This window comes from Rhamphochromis longiceps, linkage group LG11 (assembly GCF_057381845.1).
Source record: "Rhamphochromis longiceps isolate RC_006_pf linkage group LG11, R_longiceps_female_GT1.1, whole genome shotgun sequence".
Taxonomy (NCBI): Eukaryota; Metazoa; Chordata; class Actinopteri; order Cichliformes; family Cichlidae; genus Rhamphochromis; species Rhamphochromis longiceps.
Genome location: NC_140567.1, coordinates 23,974,787 through 23,992,578, shown reverse-complemented (window position 1 = coordinate 23,992,578; position 17,792 = coordinate 23,974,787). Strand labels below are relative to the sequence as shown.

The 17,792-nt window shown below is 39.8% G+C and overlaps 1 protein-coding gene across 1 annotated transcript; it reads left to right on the top strand.

Annotated features, from left to right (window-relative positions):
* The first annotated feature begins 2,351 nt into the window (after nucleotides 1–2,351).
* On the top strand, nucleotides 2,352–6,337 carry c16h19orf85 (chromosome 16 C19orf85 homolog). Its single transcript, XM_085421839.1, has 2 exons — nucleotides 2,352–2,539; nucleotides 5,104–6,337. The coding sequence occupies exons 1-2, from the start codon at nucleotides 2,352–2,354 to the stop codon at nucleotides 6,335–6,337; spliced, it is 1,422 nt and encodes a 473-aa protein (XP_085277965.1).
* The last annotated feature ends 11,455 nt before the right edge of the window (nucleotides 6,338–17,792 follow it).

Genomic DNA, 17,792 nt, shown 5'->3' with positions numbered 1-17,792 from the left:
TTGGAGTACAGTGAACTATTTATGAAAAAAAAAAAACAGCTTGAGATGATTTGAAATTTGTGACATGGTGTGTTGTCTATCAGAAGATTGGCACATTGTGGTTATAAAGAGATGGACACGCCAGCAACAATGCTCAAGTAAGATGTGGTGCTTAAATTATGCTTAATTGGTACTAACAGGCCTATAGTGTGCTGAAGAAGTTCCTCACACCTTAACCCAATCACGACCATCCTAAACTGTTGATAAAAGGCTTGATGGAGCCATGCTTTCGTGTTCTTTACACCAATTCTGACTCTAAAAAAGAAATTCATTTCTGAGAATGAATGTGGCAGTTTTTTGGCTGGAAGGGAAATAAGTTGACAACTTTTTACCAAGTTACTTTTAGGTAAAAGATACCAAAAAGTAACTTGACTGTCTATGTCAAATGTAGACAGACAAATTCCTACTCCTTATTTGAATTTTTGTTGTGTGTTGTGTTGGATTTGCATGTTGCGCTCACATCTAGAAAATTAACAATAACGTGAGCTGCAAAGAAGAGAAAAGTTAATAATCGTAACCTTAAAATCACTTTGTAAAGTTAAATGTATTTTCACATCTGTGTAAAATAAATAAATAAAATAAAGCCTAGCCACACACCTGCTGCCATAGATATGCAAAATGTTGAACTTGGAAAGTGTCCTTTTGAATCGTAAAGGTCAATTAAAAGCAGCTAGCAACCATCCTAGATCTTCCCACTGAGAATGTGATAATTAGGGCCAGAGTTTAAACTGGTCAATTAAGTGCTTGTTAACCCTGAACTCAAGCGTTAGTGTCTCGCAGTATTTAACAAGCTGCTTTCAGAAAGCCACACAATGGAGGCGTGTGCCCACACTTCTACAAGTGGTTGACTTCTCAGATAATTGCCCTTTTCTTTTCAGACCCTCTCATCATGTCTCACTTCCTCTCCCGTTATCAATTTGTCAAAGCAGATTCCTTTAAGACTGCCTGGGAAAAATGCATTTGCATTGACCGCTGATGTCACTCAGCTTAATTTGTGCACACATCGGTCCACAATACATGCACACACATGCATTAACAGCTGAATTACTGCAGCACGCCTCCTCAGCCTTCAGTGCAGTTTGTAGAGAGATACACAGAAACCTGGAGACAAAACGGTAAGCAGGCTTTTGCAGTTATTTTTATATATTTTTATATAATTATAAGTTATGTAGATCTGCTGTTTCCACAGTACAACACATTAGCTGTAACAGCGTTTTTGACATTTTGTTGTTATGTTATAATAAATATGAGTTACAGCCTTTACAAACAGGTTTATATAAACACTTATTGCTTAATCGGTGATTTTTGCCTGCAGTTTGTCTTTTCTCATCATTTAATCATTTAATTTTTTTAATAATCATTCATCCTGATCACTTCCTATATGTTCATCTTATGAGAATTGGGGCTTGATTTCTTTATAGTGATTTCCTAGTTAGTGGAAATTGACTATGTACACTTTTGGGTACTTTACTTGTACTAAACATAAATTCACAGCGAAGTGTTGAACTTTTAACTCCCCTTCTATTGCTTTACAGATGCACTGCAATTAGTCTGACGGCACATTTCTTTGTTTTTTGCGTTATAGTTGGGGTTAAAATTTGTGGCAGCCAGGCTTTTAGACTTTTGACTTTTTAAGGCATGGCTCAGGCAGTAGGGTGTGTTGTCTACCAATCAGAAAGTCGGTTTAACGATCCCCAGCTATTCCAGTGTACATGTCAAAGTATCCTTGAGCAAGACGCTGAGTGTAAATGTTAGAAAACACAAAGGCAGAGATAAAAGTGCTGTACGAATGTGTGTGTATGTGTTAGTTGGGTAAATAAGACTATAATGGATAAGTCATATAATCTTAATAAAAAAATCCTAAAATTGAGTAGAAAGGTGCAAGTACCAGACCATTTACTCCTCATGTCACAGTTCCTCAGAACAGTAATATTAATTTTGAGAAATAATAAGATAATTTTTTTCCTGTGCAGAATAAATACTTTTAGATATAGTGAAGGCAGATTATATTTTATTTAAGTACAAGAGAAATTTACTCCTTCTGTCATTGTTTCTCGTCTGTCAGGAAATGCAGGATTCAGTTCAAGATTACTCTGATTACTTTCAGAGCTCTGCCTGCCTTACGGGTATACAGCACCTTTATGGTTAGCACCTGTCTGAGCTCCTCTGATCAGGATCTGTTCTGCTCTCCATCCTTTAAACTCAAGAAGACTCTGCTGGAGCATTTATGTTATATAAATGGACGTTTATTCCACTTTAAGTCAGTGACTCCTGACTCTCCTAAATCTCCACTAAATGTATGTTTCTCAGGCATGCGACCGTCTATCTCTGCGAGTCTTGAGCCTGGGTTGGAGCGAGGGGTCCCCTGGGGTCGTGACCTGTACACCTTTGTAACTTCAGCAGCAGGTCACATGATGAGGACCCTGCAGAAACCCAAGAAGAACCGACCATCCAAGCGGCAGGTCAACCACCGTCGCTTCCTGCACAACATGATTCAGAGGTGTGTTTGACCATCAGTGAAACACTTGCAGTAAAATGTAGAACAGCCTTTTCCTGCCAGTGAAACTGAGCGTAAGAAAATGCGAGCTCCCAGATGATGAGAGGGGGAAAAATACAAAAAACATTGTTATGTAGCATTCAGTGTGTTGCGTGGTTTTCACATGAATGTGTACTTATTACTCCTTAAATCCCCTAAAATGATAAAAAAAAAAACAAGGATGGAGGGTAGATAACATTTCATTTTTAAAGGAATAGTATTTTGAAAATACACACTGAAGGTTAGGAGAGTAATTTGATAAAAATCTAACATATGTGACTTCAAAAAACAAGCTGGCAGGGAAGGTTCTCACAACACTGGCAAAAGTTGACTTCTTTCTAAAAATGTTTTTAAGAAAACATTTGAAGGATTTTTATCATTTCAAACCGGATAAGATTCATAGTTTAACTTACACATACATGCTAACAGTGAAAAACCATTCTCAGTTTAATATCCTAGAAATGTTTATAGATTTTATTGAGGCCTGAGATTAGAGAATAATTTGTTTGAAACGGTAGAAAGATTGGCCTGCATGATTCTGAGCTGTTGATGGCGTTACTCAAGAGTATCATCCATCCAACTTCATCCTTAGTTCAGGCATTGTGGGGAGACTAGAGCCTATTCCAGCTGTCGCAGCGCAAACACAACTGGACAGGTCGCCTGTCTATCATGAAGCTAACACTTCACACTCAATTTAGGATCACAAATTAACCTAACTTGCATTTCTTTGGACTGTGGGAGGAATTTGGTGAAAACCTGGACAGGGAGAACATAGAAAGGCCCCACCTGGCCGGTGGGTTTGAACCAGTAGGCAACAATCCTGACTGCTGCACCAACATGCTGCCCATGTAAGGCCATGTCCATACTAATATGTTTTTGTTTGAAAACACATCTTTTTCTCTCGGTTTTGGCCTTCCATCCACGCTGTGACGGTGTTTTCAGTCAAGGAAAATGCAGCGTTTTGAAAACGCTCTCCAAGGCAGATACATATGAAAATGCAGTTTTTGCATCGCAGTGTGGACAGCAAACCTGGAGCCTTTTCGAAAACGATGACACATTTTAGTCATGTGACCAATTAAAGTAAGATAGCGGAGGGCATTATACAGCAGTTAATGCTCTATGTTGGTACACGGCATTGAAGATGATAACAGTGGGTGGATTATATTCTTAAACTTAGTTACAGCGCTTTCAGAAAGACATTTACATTATTACATTACATTACATTACATTATTAATTATTAATTAATTAATTACATTATTATTTTTAAAAAAAAAGGGCAGGGATAGCTCAGTAGGTAGAGTGGTTGCCCCATGATCGGAGGGTCGGGGGTTCGACTCCACTGAACAGCTACCCTGAGGTACCCCTGAGCAAGGTACCATCCCTACACACTGCTCCCCGGGCGCTGCATTGGTGGCTGCCCACTGCTTCAATGGGTGAATGGGTTAAATGCAGAGGAGTAATTTCCCTATGGGGACTAACACATACACATTATTATCTACTGTGATAAAGTCTGCTCTCCATATTGACAAAATATTAATGAGGTCATTTACAGCTGTAACATGAATAAAATAGCTGAATTGCCACCTGAGCATGCAGTTACGTTCCATAGAGTTTTGATAATGATCTACAATTTTGTCCAGGTGTGTTGCAGCAGGGATACATAGAAAAATTTCAAGACACCGGCCTTTAAGTTTGACACCTGTGCCTTAGAGGATCCTTAACTTAAAAAGTCTTTTTAACCTAAGAACAAAAAATGGCAGCTTTCCCAAAACTGCTGTAAAAATACTATGTAATAATATTTTTTTCCACTTTAAATCACTTATTCTTTTAAAAATACTTCAGCCTGAGCTGTAAATATTGAATATTAATTATAGATTGGGGATTTTATGCTTTTGAAGGCCAGTATGTTTACATAACTCCATTGATTTTTAGTAAAATGGCAAATGGCCTGTATTTGTATAGCGCTTTACTTGGTCCCTAAGGACCCCAAAGTGCTTTACACTACATTCAGTCATTCACCCATTCACACACACATTCACACACTGGTGATGGCAAGCTACATTGTAGCCACAGCTGCACTGACAGAGGCGAGGCTGCCGGACACTGGCGCCACCGGGCCCTCTGACCACCACCAGTAGGCAAACATGGGGTTAGTATCTTTGATCATTGTTTTTAATAGGCCCTGAGATGGGCCAACGATTAGCAGCGACATTCATTTTCATGCATTTCTATTTTTTCTACAGTGTCAGATTTTTTTTTGAGGTCCTAACAACAAAAAATGCCACCTTCCCAAAAACTATTATATAGTAATATTTTCTTTCTACTTTACATGACACAGTCTTTTAAAATTACTTCAGCCTGAATTATAAATATGAAATATTAATGACAGTATTTTGGATTTTAACCCTTTAAAGAAGAATTTAAAAAAATCCACTGGCAAATTGTTTAGCAGAGCCAAAATAGCATGAAATAGTTTTCCACTGTTGTCCCAATTCATTGTTTCATTCACTTTTTTTCTTATCAACAGAAAATTTGCAGATATTGAAGCAGCAAACCAGCGGTTGGCATATGCTCTTTATTTTAAGGATGAGGACAAAGGCATGTCCTCTCTGTCATCACACAAGCCAGATTCACCTGACCAGTCAGGTAATCCATCTCAAAGTGGTGGTCCACAGGATGCCGATAAAAACAGCCTTCAAACAGGTGTAGATGGTGCCTCAAAGTCTATCAGTATTTCCTCAAGTCAAGTAAATACAAAAAGGAAGCAGACTGAATCAGGGCATCTTTGGAAACATCACTCCATATCGCAGTCCTCCACCTGCAGAGCTGCAGCGAACAAACACAGCAAGAGGAGGCAGGAAAAGGGAAGCAGAGGTCATAAACCGGTGGAAATTAAACCTATTAGCTCCCCAAGAAGTTCTGACTTGTTCCACGGGGCGGAGCTATTTTATTTTAACAACGAGAGTCAGTCGAAGCCAGCCGACAACCACCAAGAAGACACAGAGTCAACTACAAATGACTTCATTCAGCTTGGCCAAAATGTGGACATCTCCCCCTCCTTCTCCCCAGAGTTATCTCCATTGTCTCTTGACTCTTGTGATTTCTCCGTTCAAGTGTTCACAGACCTCGCGGGCTGCGCGCAGGCTCAGAAGAGCTACTTCGACTTCTCTGAGGGTCAGCTGACTGACATAATGGAGCCATTTTCCATTGACAATAAGGACTTAGGGGATTGCACTGACATAGAGGCATATTTTGAAAGCATTTGTGCATGCCATGGTGATGATGATGATATATTTGGAGACCAGTCACATAACTTTACCGAAGTGGATGATCTCCACTGTGAAGGTGAGTGTAGGTATGAATATGCATATGCAGACCAGGGAGTGACCTCAGACCACTTCCAGGGTAACCACAGGAGCTCAGTGACCCTGAGACAAAGTGCATACACAGAAGAGGAACAATTTAACACCTTTAAACTCTGTCAAAGCACAGACATCAACCAGAAGCAGATCCCCTCCTCAGTCAGCTACCACCACTACAACATCGCACAGCTTCAGGCGTACCAGTGTTCTCAGGAGGAGAGCACCTGTATGCAAGTTAACTGGGAAAATAACCTACAGTTTACACCATTTGAAGGAGTTGCTCAGTCCTTCACTGTTCCACTTAACAACGCTGAGCTCCGCCCCATACCAACACCACCTCAGGAAGACAACTGGCTGTTTACTGATATCCTGAAGGACAGAAAGTCACCTAGTTACTAGGAACACATGCCTCATGTTCTTAAAGAGAATCAGACTCAACCGGTCTCATACTTGAGAAGACAAATTCTCAATGACTTCTTGTTTTTACTTTTGTTTAAAGACATTACAAATTTTTGGGGAACACATTTATAATGCTGTCCTTTTTGTTTTTTGATGTTTTGCCTTTACAGAACAATTGCCAGCTAACTACAAATACAGAAGTTCTGGGAATTATGCAATCAAACCAAACAGGTCCAGAGTAAAACTAAAGAAATTCACTCCGTGAATGTACAGTCAATGGCCACTTTATCAGGTATAGGGTTGGATCACTTTTACCTTCAGATCTCATTCATCATGACATGGAAACCTAATCTGATGGATTGCATAACAGCGGACAAACTCCAATCAAAGCTGGTCTGATATAAATCTGAGAATTTATTTATATTATTATGTATGTAAATTTATCCTTAAAAACTGGGAATTATGAGGAATGAAGAAACAGTATTTGTGACAGCTAGAGTAAAAAACTAATATAGAGCTGTGTACTTCAATTCTTCTGTCAATTACACTGTTAAGAAATCTTACATTTATAAATACGTTCAAGATGTTTTTTTTAACTTTTGAAAACATCTTTCAGACGGTGTCCTTACCAAGTTCTAAGTTTGATACTTCTAATTTGTGAATGCACCAGCTTTTAGATCAAAAACATCTGTAGGTGCTGTTCATATTACCTCATTATTTATTTATTTTTAGCATTTATTAGCTTACAACAAAGATCTGAACTATTTATTCTATTCTATTCTTTATTTTGTAATTAAACAGTGCTTACCTGAGAGGTCAGTCCAAATCAATCTGTTCAAGAACTGTTTTGCAGTATTTATATAGATACTGTAAATAACTAGTCTAGGTTCTTCCTTGTATACCAAAGTTTAAACATGCTTGATTAGCTTTGTGAATTTTTATGTCCAAAATGTTTATGAGTCGTTATGAGGTGTTTTGTTAAAAAGCATGCTGGCATCACAAGTTCTTTTTGAAAAGGAGTTTGTGCATTTGCCATAATGTGACATACAGATGATCTACAATTTTTTTTATACCACCTTAATTAATTATTAATTACCAAGCAACCATGATCAGATTTAACGTTTTCTTGAATAATCAAGATTGTAGGCCAGGACTTCACACTGGATGAAAAAAAATATATAGTTATTTAGAAAATGTTGCCACATTTTTTGACAGATTAGGCATTTGTACTGTCTACACTGAAAAAAATAACCTGCTGGATTAACATTAAAAAATATGTACATCGCTTTGTCAACCTTAGTGTTTTATGTTATAACTGCACACATTATTTATTTATTATTATTTCTGCATCCGTCTGAGTCTCCGCAGCTGGGGCAGTCACAGGTGGCCTTCGGGCACTGCCTTCGTCGCCCCAAGCGCAGACTGCCCGGGGTGCCCGGTGCGACGTGTGGTGCCTGCCTGGGAACCACATCGCCGAATCCCCGTCTGACAGGTGGGCGTGGGAAATGTGGTGTATGGAAGACCGCTTCGGCCATTGCCGATCGGGGGCCCAAGTCCTTCTGATCGAGGCCCCACCCCACGGAAGGTGTGAGGCCGGAGGCGGCCCCTATCGCGCCGGGGTTCGGTCTTCTCGGAGTCGGGTTGTTTGGGAATGCATATATATATATACATATATATGTAATTTATATATATATGTGTGTGTGTGTGTATATATACATATGTGTATATATGTGTGGGTCCAGATAATGAAAGACATTCAAGAGCATAAAATACATAAAATCACCTATCACCTGAGTCAAGAGCAAAGCGCAGATCCATGTCAGACAATAGTACACTGCTGTCTATACTTCATTCATAAAAAACAAATCTACAAATTCCCAGATATGAAGGATGAAGAGGACAACAAGCTGATCTGAAAAATCGCTGCTTAATGGGGACTAAATGGCCTGGTAAATGGCCTGCATTTGAAGACCCCAAAGCGCTTTACACTACATTCAGTCATCTACCCATTCACACATTCACACACTGGTGATGGCAAGCTACATTGTAGCCACAGCTGCCCTGGGGTGCACTGACAGAAGCGAGGCCACTGCCGGACACTGGCGCCACCGGGCCCTCTGACCACCACCAGTAGGGAAACATGGGGTTAGTGTCTTGCCCAAGGATATTTGGCATGCAGCCAGGAGGCAGCCTGGGATCGAACCACCAACCTTTTGATTAGTGGCCTGCTCTGCCACCTGAGCTACAGCTACCCTGGGCTCTCACAGCGCATCAAAAGACTGGGCAGGTTGAACTAAAGTGTTGATCAAGGAGGGAGGGGTCCAGCTGGACCAGGAGGCCACCAGGACCAGATAATGAAAAAACAGATCATGAAAAAAATTCAAGAGCATAAAATGACCTGAATGCAGGGGTGAACCGCAGATCCATGCCAGACAAAACACAGCCCAGCGCCTGCTCCAGCAGGCTAACACAAAGAGCTAACGCAGAGCATGGCAACAGCAAACCCAAGTGACATTACACAGATTAAACAGTAAACATAAGTCTGTAAGTACTATGTAAGGTAAACTTTATACTTTATTGGGTCAACCGACAGTGTTGGGAAGGTTACTTTTAAAATGTATTCCATTACAGAATACAGAACACATGCCCCAAAATGTATTCTGTAACGTATTCCGTTACGTTACTCAATGACAGTAACGTATTCTGAATACTTTGGATTACTTAATATATTATCATGCTTTTTACAACAACGTGAATGTACTATTGCTGTGTGATTTATTACTATTACTGAAGGTCCGCGACTCCGAACTGTAGTAAAGGGACCTCTGACTAATACAGCGGGGTCCCTGTCGGCTTGTAGCCGAAAAATAGCTTTACTTTGTTGTGTGGGTCAACTTTTCTTGCGAGAGACAGAGAGAGGCGTTGAAAGACTGCTCCAACTGCTGTGGAGTCGGGGCGGTCTGCCTCTCCCCACCGCAGGGAAAAGGGTAACACCACCTGGGTCTGGGTGCAGTTCCCCCCTCCAGGGACAAGGGTACCTAGACCTAGAGTACGCTTGGGGAGTGTGATCGTGTGTACAGCGTCTCTTTATGTCTGTCTCCACGTTGGTTGAGTGTGGAGTAAGTGCATATGAGAGCATGAGGGTGGGAATGGATGTTTGTGTCTGTGTGTGCCTGTATGTCTGTGTCTATATGTCAGGTTGGGTATCAGACGCCACCTCTCTGGGGACATCTCAGGCCCTCCAAGGTTTGGAGGCCTATCTCCGCCCACCACCACTTCCCCTGCTAGTGGCGGACTCCCTCAGGTGTCGGTGCGTCGGTGGTTCTTTGTGTCTGGGGGTGGGCGTCCGGGTACACACCGGCTCACTCCTTGGCGGCCGCTTATCGGGGCCTGGAGCCTGGGGCTCGCTCGGGCCACTTCGGAGGTGGGGTGCCCCCGGCCTCTCGGCCTGGGGCTCGGTCACTCAGGCACAGCTGGCTGCCGGCGGAGCTCACGGGCGCGTCACTGCAACTCCCCCTGGCTTCTGCTCCGCGGCTGCTGAGTGAACCCTCATCTGGGACTCTCCTCAGCTCTTACTGGGACAGTGGCGCGGCTGCCCCTCTGTTGGTCTTCCTTGGTCTCTTGTGTTCTGTGGGCCTCTGGATGTCTGGAGTTTTGATCTCCTCCATACCTGCTTCATACCCTGGAGGACGGGGCTGTGGCTCCCCACACTCCCTAGCAGATCGTTACATGGAGAAACCTTTGGAATGCAAGCATGCTGATCCACACAGGTATGCACACAGGTGTACACACGGGTATTCACAGACGCGGACTACAGCTTTCTTGGCTGCTGCCTCAAAGCACATTGTGCGCTGTCTATCTTGCGTGCTGCACAACATCGTTTATTATTTAGTATCTACTGATATCTACTGCTAGCTAGTTTATTGTGATGGTGCTGTTTTTTTTATTATGTTGCTCTTTGTTGTTTGCTTTCTCTTCTGTTTTTTTTCTCCATACAGGTGACCCAGGTGTTTTGTTTTTTTTGTTTGTTTTTCTTTCTTTCTTCTCCCCCTTCTCACCGTCTCTTCTCCCCTTTGGTTTTCTTTCTCTCCCTCTCTTTCTTTCATTCTTTCTCCCTGTCCTATCCCCCAGTCATGTCTGTCCCGTTTGTAGCAACTGAAAATAAAATAAATTCATAATTATAATAAAGGTCAATCAAATGGACCAATATGGCAAGGCCATGATGATCCACTTGGTAAAATAAATCCGCTTGGCATCTTACTTGGCCTTTAGACAACAATTCTGATGGCTAAAGATCCAAACGGGACACAAAAAAAAAAAGAAAAAAAAGAAAGACTGCTCCAACGGAACTTATTATTTTCGGAGGAAAACACGAACACGGTGTACAGTCGAGTCTTAATAGCTTACTTACAACTGGGCTCATCAGGCACTCTTCTTGGCTGCAGTGGTTATTATTATATTTACATGCTTCCAGCTCCCGTTTTTCCTCGATGACAACTCGTACCTTTCCACTCCCCTTTTTCTCCCTCCTCGCGCTCACAGACCCATAACGTGTATGGCAGTCCATTCTCCCTGCAACACGGACTACACTGCCCATGATGCTACATTCTTTAGAGCTATGCTTGTAGCATTCTGCCTGTTAGCTTAGCACAACAACAACAACAACAACAACAACAACAACGAAAAGGCGCTCTCTCACCCAGGAAACACACAGTGGCAGAGAGAGAGAGAGCGTCGCCCTGTAACCATGGCAACCATAACGCTGCCGCCTGGAACAACAGAACGTAGCTGTCAAACAAAACCCAAACAGTCCTGACCCGCGACAGAATGAAACAGGAAAGTACCGCAGTGTAATCCATTTATTTCAACAAAGTAACTGTATTCTGAATACCACCTTTTTAAACGGTAACTGTAACGGAATACAGTTACTCATATTTTGTATTTTAAATACGTAACGGCGGTACATGTATTCCGTTACTCCCCAACACTGTCAACCGACAAACTGCTCTTGGTTGACCATGTTAACTGTTTAACAATCACAGCTAACACTAGCTAAAATCAATTTGGCATTTTGGCATAAAAAACACATTTTCAAATTCCACATTAAAAATTTTTTTTTCACATTTTTTTCTTAGAAATGTCTGCATTTGTGAATACATTTTTCCCAGTAACAAGACAGTATAATGTACTGTATAAATGTGAAGGAATTTTCCATATTTCCATGTCCTTAAATCCCATTTCCTCCAGCTTGACCCCCTCCCTCTTTGATCAAAACATTTTGGTGGGTGTCATGGGGGTGAGTAAGGGGTAGGTGGGGTGCGGTTGGGGCAAGATGGGGTGTGAAAGGTGATTGGGGTGAGGGTCTTGACCCCCTCTCCTGTATTGTTAAATCCCCTTTTCCCCCCCATTTTTGAAAAAACATTTTCAAATTCCACATAAAAAAAATATTTTCACTTTTTTTTTTTTTTTAGAAATGTTTTAAGTGTTGCTTGTTTTATTTTTACCTCAATCAGTGGCAGCAACAAGAAACCGCTCAGCATGATTTATTTTTAATCAACATGTGTAGTGTTGTTTAATTTTTTCCCGTGACCTTTACTGACTGATGCTTGTTCGTAATCATGTTTTTTAACTTTTTATTTAGAAAGAACTGAAGGTTTTCAGGCAAAGTTACACTTACACGAGTTTAAGCCTCATAGCTGATGCTAATAAATGCTAATGTTAGCCTCTGATTTAGGCTGCTAAAGTAAAGACTTTTACCCTAGCTGACCAACATAGATTAACTTGGTGGTTAACAGACTATAGTGGTAATACTATTGAAAGTTTAGTTTCATCTCAGCACATTTATAATTATGTCCATTTTATAGCACATAGAAATGTTTAGTGAAATATTGGCAGACAGACACATTCCCGCTGTAACTGTGTTTTTCCTTCAATATTTATTGAAAATATAATTTATGAAATGCTGAGCAGCATTTTTAGTATGTACACTTAAATAAATCAAAATGATCAGTAGTATACTACTATTCACAACAAGTAGGTGAAATCACAGTTCAATTAGTATTCATGATGGTTTTTTCTTCACAGCAGAGTATATTTTTGTGACCCTGTTGTTCTAATGTGATTAAATAATAATACTTATAACTAAATAAATAATAAATACATAAATAAATAAATAAATAAATAAATAAATGAATGAATAATAACTTTATCTTGATTGAAGTATAAGCGCAGTGCTGGTGTGCAGGGGTTTTACATGCCTTGTGGGGGATGCTGACATATTATAAATCGTAATATCTATATCAAGCTTTTAGCCTAATAAGCAGATATTTTGTCTCTTTCTTAAAAAATTCAGATCCTTAGAGATTATTTGAGAAATGGATCAACAGCTATCATTAATTGAAGCACTCTTCAATCAATGATAGCTCTTCAACTCTTCAACACTGCAGAGGAAAAATATAACTTATTTCAAATGTGATCACACTAGGGCTGCCACAAACCATTATTTTGATAGTCGACGAGTCACCGATTATTTTTGCGATTAGTCAACTAATCAGATCATGCATCCAGTGGATGTAAAAGTGCAGCTTATTGCACCAGCATGCATCTGCTCTTATATAACTATCATTAGCTTACAGCTTTAAGTGTTTAAGGTATGTGCTAATCAGAGATGGGCAGTTACTGTAATCTGATTACTTTTTTCAAGTAACGAGTAAAGTAAGGGATTACTATCGCAAAAATGGTAATTAGATCACCGTTACTTTCCCGTAGGAACGCTGCGTTGCTGCGTTACTAAAACCGGGATTTTTTTTGCGGGAATGTCTCATGACAGTGACGTAAGCAAGTTCGTGACAACAGCTGTGTGCAGATCAACAATGGATAATATATCGAGTACGGAAGAGAGTATGAGCATGCAGCGTTTAAAGCGTGGAAGTACTGACCTTACTTTGAGTTTGATTCCATAAAAAGTGACAAAAACATTAGTGTCCATTGTGCGTGGGAAGAAAACTTCTTTTTACAGCGAACAAAACCCTAAACAAGCACTGAGTGCGCAACGACGTAATGGGAAAATCACAGAGAAACTCGCAGATTCTTCAACTGACCGCTGCGGCACACCTGCACCAGGGCAAACCTCCGCCTACCCCACTCCTGCTTTACAGGTGAAAATAGAGCAAAAGGACCGCTAGTCTTTGACTTTATTTATTTTCTGCTGTGTTTTACTTGCATCTATTTGAAAGACTGAGTGTAAACACAAAAAATATTTTATTTTATGTGCTGGAATGTGCAGAAAGTAGGTTTAAATGTTAAACTAATTTCTTCAAGTCAGAGAATGTTGCATATAATTTAATTTTTGCTTGATGCATAAAGTTAAAAGATTAAAACTGATAAAACAAGTAAAAAAAAAAGAGACTTTTCCATTTGATTACATTTTGTATGATGGATTATGAATCATACAAGAATGAGAAGACCACAAATCATAAGTTTGATAACATCGTGGAGAAGCTCACGGTTCTCCAATGGGAGATTGAGAGACCAGTGTCGGAGTGTTAAAGAACAGCTTTGAAATTCTCATGAGCTGCTCGCATAAAAGAAAAATCAACAACATCAACATCAATGCGGATACCCCCTCGGTGCCAGCTGTGGGCTCAAGGCTGGAGCCGAACAAAAACTCCCTGATAACGACTGTGTGTTGACTGTTCTTCCCACTCTATGCAAGGCCACCTGGGTTGGCTGGTAGACTGTTTACTTAGCCTGGTAGGGCGAAGGACACTGTCTCAGCTGAACTGTGGACACGCACACACATACATTTACACTGATAAGCACTCACACATCCCCCCTCCCCTTCCAATGCCTTCGATGCTTGTTGCCTCCTGGGAACACGAGGCGGGTCTAGGCCCGCGCTGGAGAGTCGGCGCAGTGGCAGGATGGCTGCTGTGTTGCCTGGGTTTACTCCTTATCCCCTACCCAACCCTGTTGCTGGTCACGTGCTCTATAATGCTGTATTGTGGACATTTATGTGCTTTCTGTGCAGAGGAGTTTTTTTTGTTTCCTGTTCTCATGCTGTCCTCTATAGCCCAGCATGAGTAGAGGTCTTTTTTTTTCCTCTTGTACTTTCCCATTGTAGTGTACATTTCAGTGTTTTTTCTGTAATGCAACCGTTCTCTGACTTGTATTCCCATGTGATGTCTGTGTTGTGCATGGTCGGGGGGCGGGTTCATTCCACTGCAGGGCAACCTGTCACTGCATGTGGCGAATAAAATTTGAACTTGAACTTGAAAAAGTAGAATTGGGTTGAAAGATCTATCGCTTTATCACCTATTCAGGTTGTAAATTGTGTTTTTAAAAATTAACTAAGTAACTAAGTAATTAATTACTTTTGAAAATAAGTAATCAGTAAAGTAACGGGATTACTTTTTTGGGGAAGTAATCAGTAATTAGTTACTGATTACTTTTTTCAAGTAACTTGGCCAACGCTGGTGCTAACTAAAAATAAAGACGAGATGATAGTTTATTAAATTTTAATGACATTTGCAGATTGTTTCGATGGAGTTGCTACCCTCCTGTCTATTTAAAATATAACAGGACACCGGAGTATATTCTCGAGCATCTCACACTTCTGATAATCAGTTGTCTGCTTGACGTTTATTCAGCTGTGTAAAAAATATAACTTTAATCTCAGCCAAACTGATTTACTCAGGAACAAATAAAATACTGAAAAAAGCCAAACAATAACATTTTTAAGTTATCTAAGTGACTTATATATCATGTTTAACCTGAGTAGCGAACGACGGCAGTGGGTTTGAAAACGGTGTTCTCATCAGCTCTAGTGAGCCTTGAACCCCAGCTAGCTATCGAGCTGGTGGGTAACTGACGTCTCCGAAAACATCGGAGCGCTTTTGAAAATATGTGGTGTCTTGATAAACTGAGCAGATATTTGAGGTTTACACAGCTACATTCTCGCCTGAAAATATGTTAAACGTTTATTTTGTGACCTAGAAAGAATAATAAGAGTAATATTAAAACTAACTAGCGCTGCCATTGTTGGAAACTGAGCAGGGCCGCACTATGAATTCTGGGATAGGTTTGGCCACGAATTATACACCCGACCCATCCTTCAAATCTGGGGAAATGAAGGGCGCATTTTTTCGGAGTCTTCGAATTTGGACAGTCTTCGTCGTGTTGCTGTAACGTAATTGGCATACAAATGCGGGCACAGGAGGAAGCCGTTCCTGAATTTGGTCACAGCTACGTTACCGGACACCGCTTCTTCTTCGGGGTTTAACGGCAGCTGGCATCCTTGTACATGCAGTGCTACCATCTTCTGTTTCAGTCCGTTATTACACTCTTAAATCCTACTACTTATTCCTGCGTCTTTTGAGATCTTACAAAGCTTCAAACGACACGTCGACTATTAAATTAGTTGTTGACCATTTTGATAGTCGACATAATCGTGACTAGTCGACTAATCGTGGCAGCCCTAGATCACACACTTTGGTTTTTCAGTTCAGAGCCAAGAAAAGGAAAGACTTCACCGAGTGAAAAAAAGATGAAGACGCAAGGTGGTGATGATCCAGAGCAGCTGGTGTCAGAAAATGAAGAAAAAGCCTGGTCAAGGTGAGTTTAATGTAGTGGTTGATTTCGTTTTTTCAAGGTATGTATGTTAATTTCATTATAAACTGCTTATGTTGCAACAGAATGCTGTTATGTGTATGCAACTCTACATGTATTATAATCCTTAGTTGGGCTGCTCGATATGACGATAGATATAGGATGATGAAATGAAAACAACCATCGTTTCATATTTATCCTTATCATTTATCATATATCATTTGTTTCGTGGTGTCACAAAATACAGTGTTCACCGCAATATTTGTTCATTGTTTGGATGGTCACCATATGGATACAGGCACAGAAAATACCAGTATGGCCAGTGAAGATGAGGCAACTACAACTTATGTCTAAAAAATATATAGTTTCATACATCGGTCAAAACACTCGACTCCAGGTACACAACACCCAGAGTGTACAGACAATGCACTATTCTGTGATATATATGATTATCAGAATGAGAAATGTCTTATTTCCGGATATGATATTTTGGTCATATTACACAGCCCTAATCCTTTGTATTTTTATTCATTTTTTTTAAAACTTAGACATAAACAACAGCAACAAAAAAGAAACTTTTTAAAATGTCTTTTTGTTCCTGGAGTACATGTGTATACTGTATCATAAGAGGACAGACATGGATGTAAACCACACCTTAACTGTTTGGCTGAGGCAAAAACATCCACAAGGCTGTGATTCTAACTTAAACGTACTCTGGATATTATTAAATGTGAACATATCGTTAATCATTACATTTTTTATTTGTCAGGTGTCCTGTTTAAAGAAAACACTTGGAGCCACTTGACTGAATGTATATACAAATTTACATGACAGCAAACTGATTTCAAGGAAATAAAAATGCTCAAATTTGAAAGTTTGTGCATTATTTTGTGTATGTATTAGCTGTTTAGTTGTTTTATGATGAGATTGGATGCTGTCATTATATTTTGAGGAGAATAAACAATTGTTTAACATTAATTTTACCAATGTTTTTGTGTACTAAGCACAGATTAATTTAAAAAGTTTTAATTTATGAATTTTTGAGCAAATGGTATATTAGTTTGTAATTGTATAGAAATGTATGGTTAAGGATATAAAGAACTACATTTCATGAGTTACAGTGAAAAGAGGTGTCTGTAAATGGTAATATTATTTTCCATTTTATAACTGAAGCAAATGTCCATAAATACTACAGAGAGTATACTGTAAATCTACTGAATTTTCCATCATTTATGGAAAGGTTCTTCAACTTCTGTAAAAAAAAAAAAAACCCCAGAAAATGTACTGGCAGAAAATTACCAGGACATTTTCCGTTTTTCTATGGAATTATTTTTTTTTACAGTATGGGTTATGTTTAACATGTAAGAGTGTCAGTCTGTGCACTGATTACAGTGAGGAGTATGAAATGTTACCCATTATCCAAATAAAATGGACACAAAGTAATAATAATAACCAACGACATATATTAAAGTTAACCCCGGTCAGATGTTTTATTATTACAGCATAATTTAAAAAAGAGGCTAAAACAATAAAACACATTTTCAAAATGGTTCCACAGTCGCCATAAACAAACACAGACAGAGAAAAGTAAAATAACACTTTTGAGAAGCACCGGCCTTGTCTCTTGCTACAGGTAAACAGAGCTCTTTTGCCCTCGATCCAGCGGTTCAATCCGTTTGTCTTCAGATTTTGGTCTATTTGATACACATTGTTTAATAAGAGTTATTGAGTAGTTCAGAGAGACAACACCACGTCAGCTCATTTGGCTTGATGCTATGTCGGCCTTTTTTTGTGACAAACCGCGTGACAAAGCAGACAGAACGTACTGACAGTGTCTGGTTGTTTTACA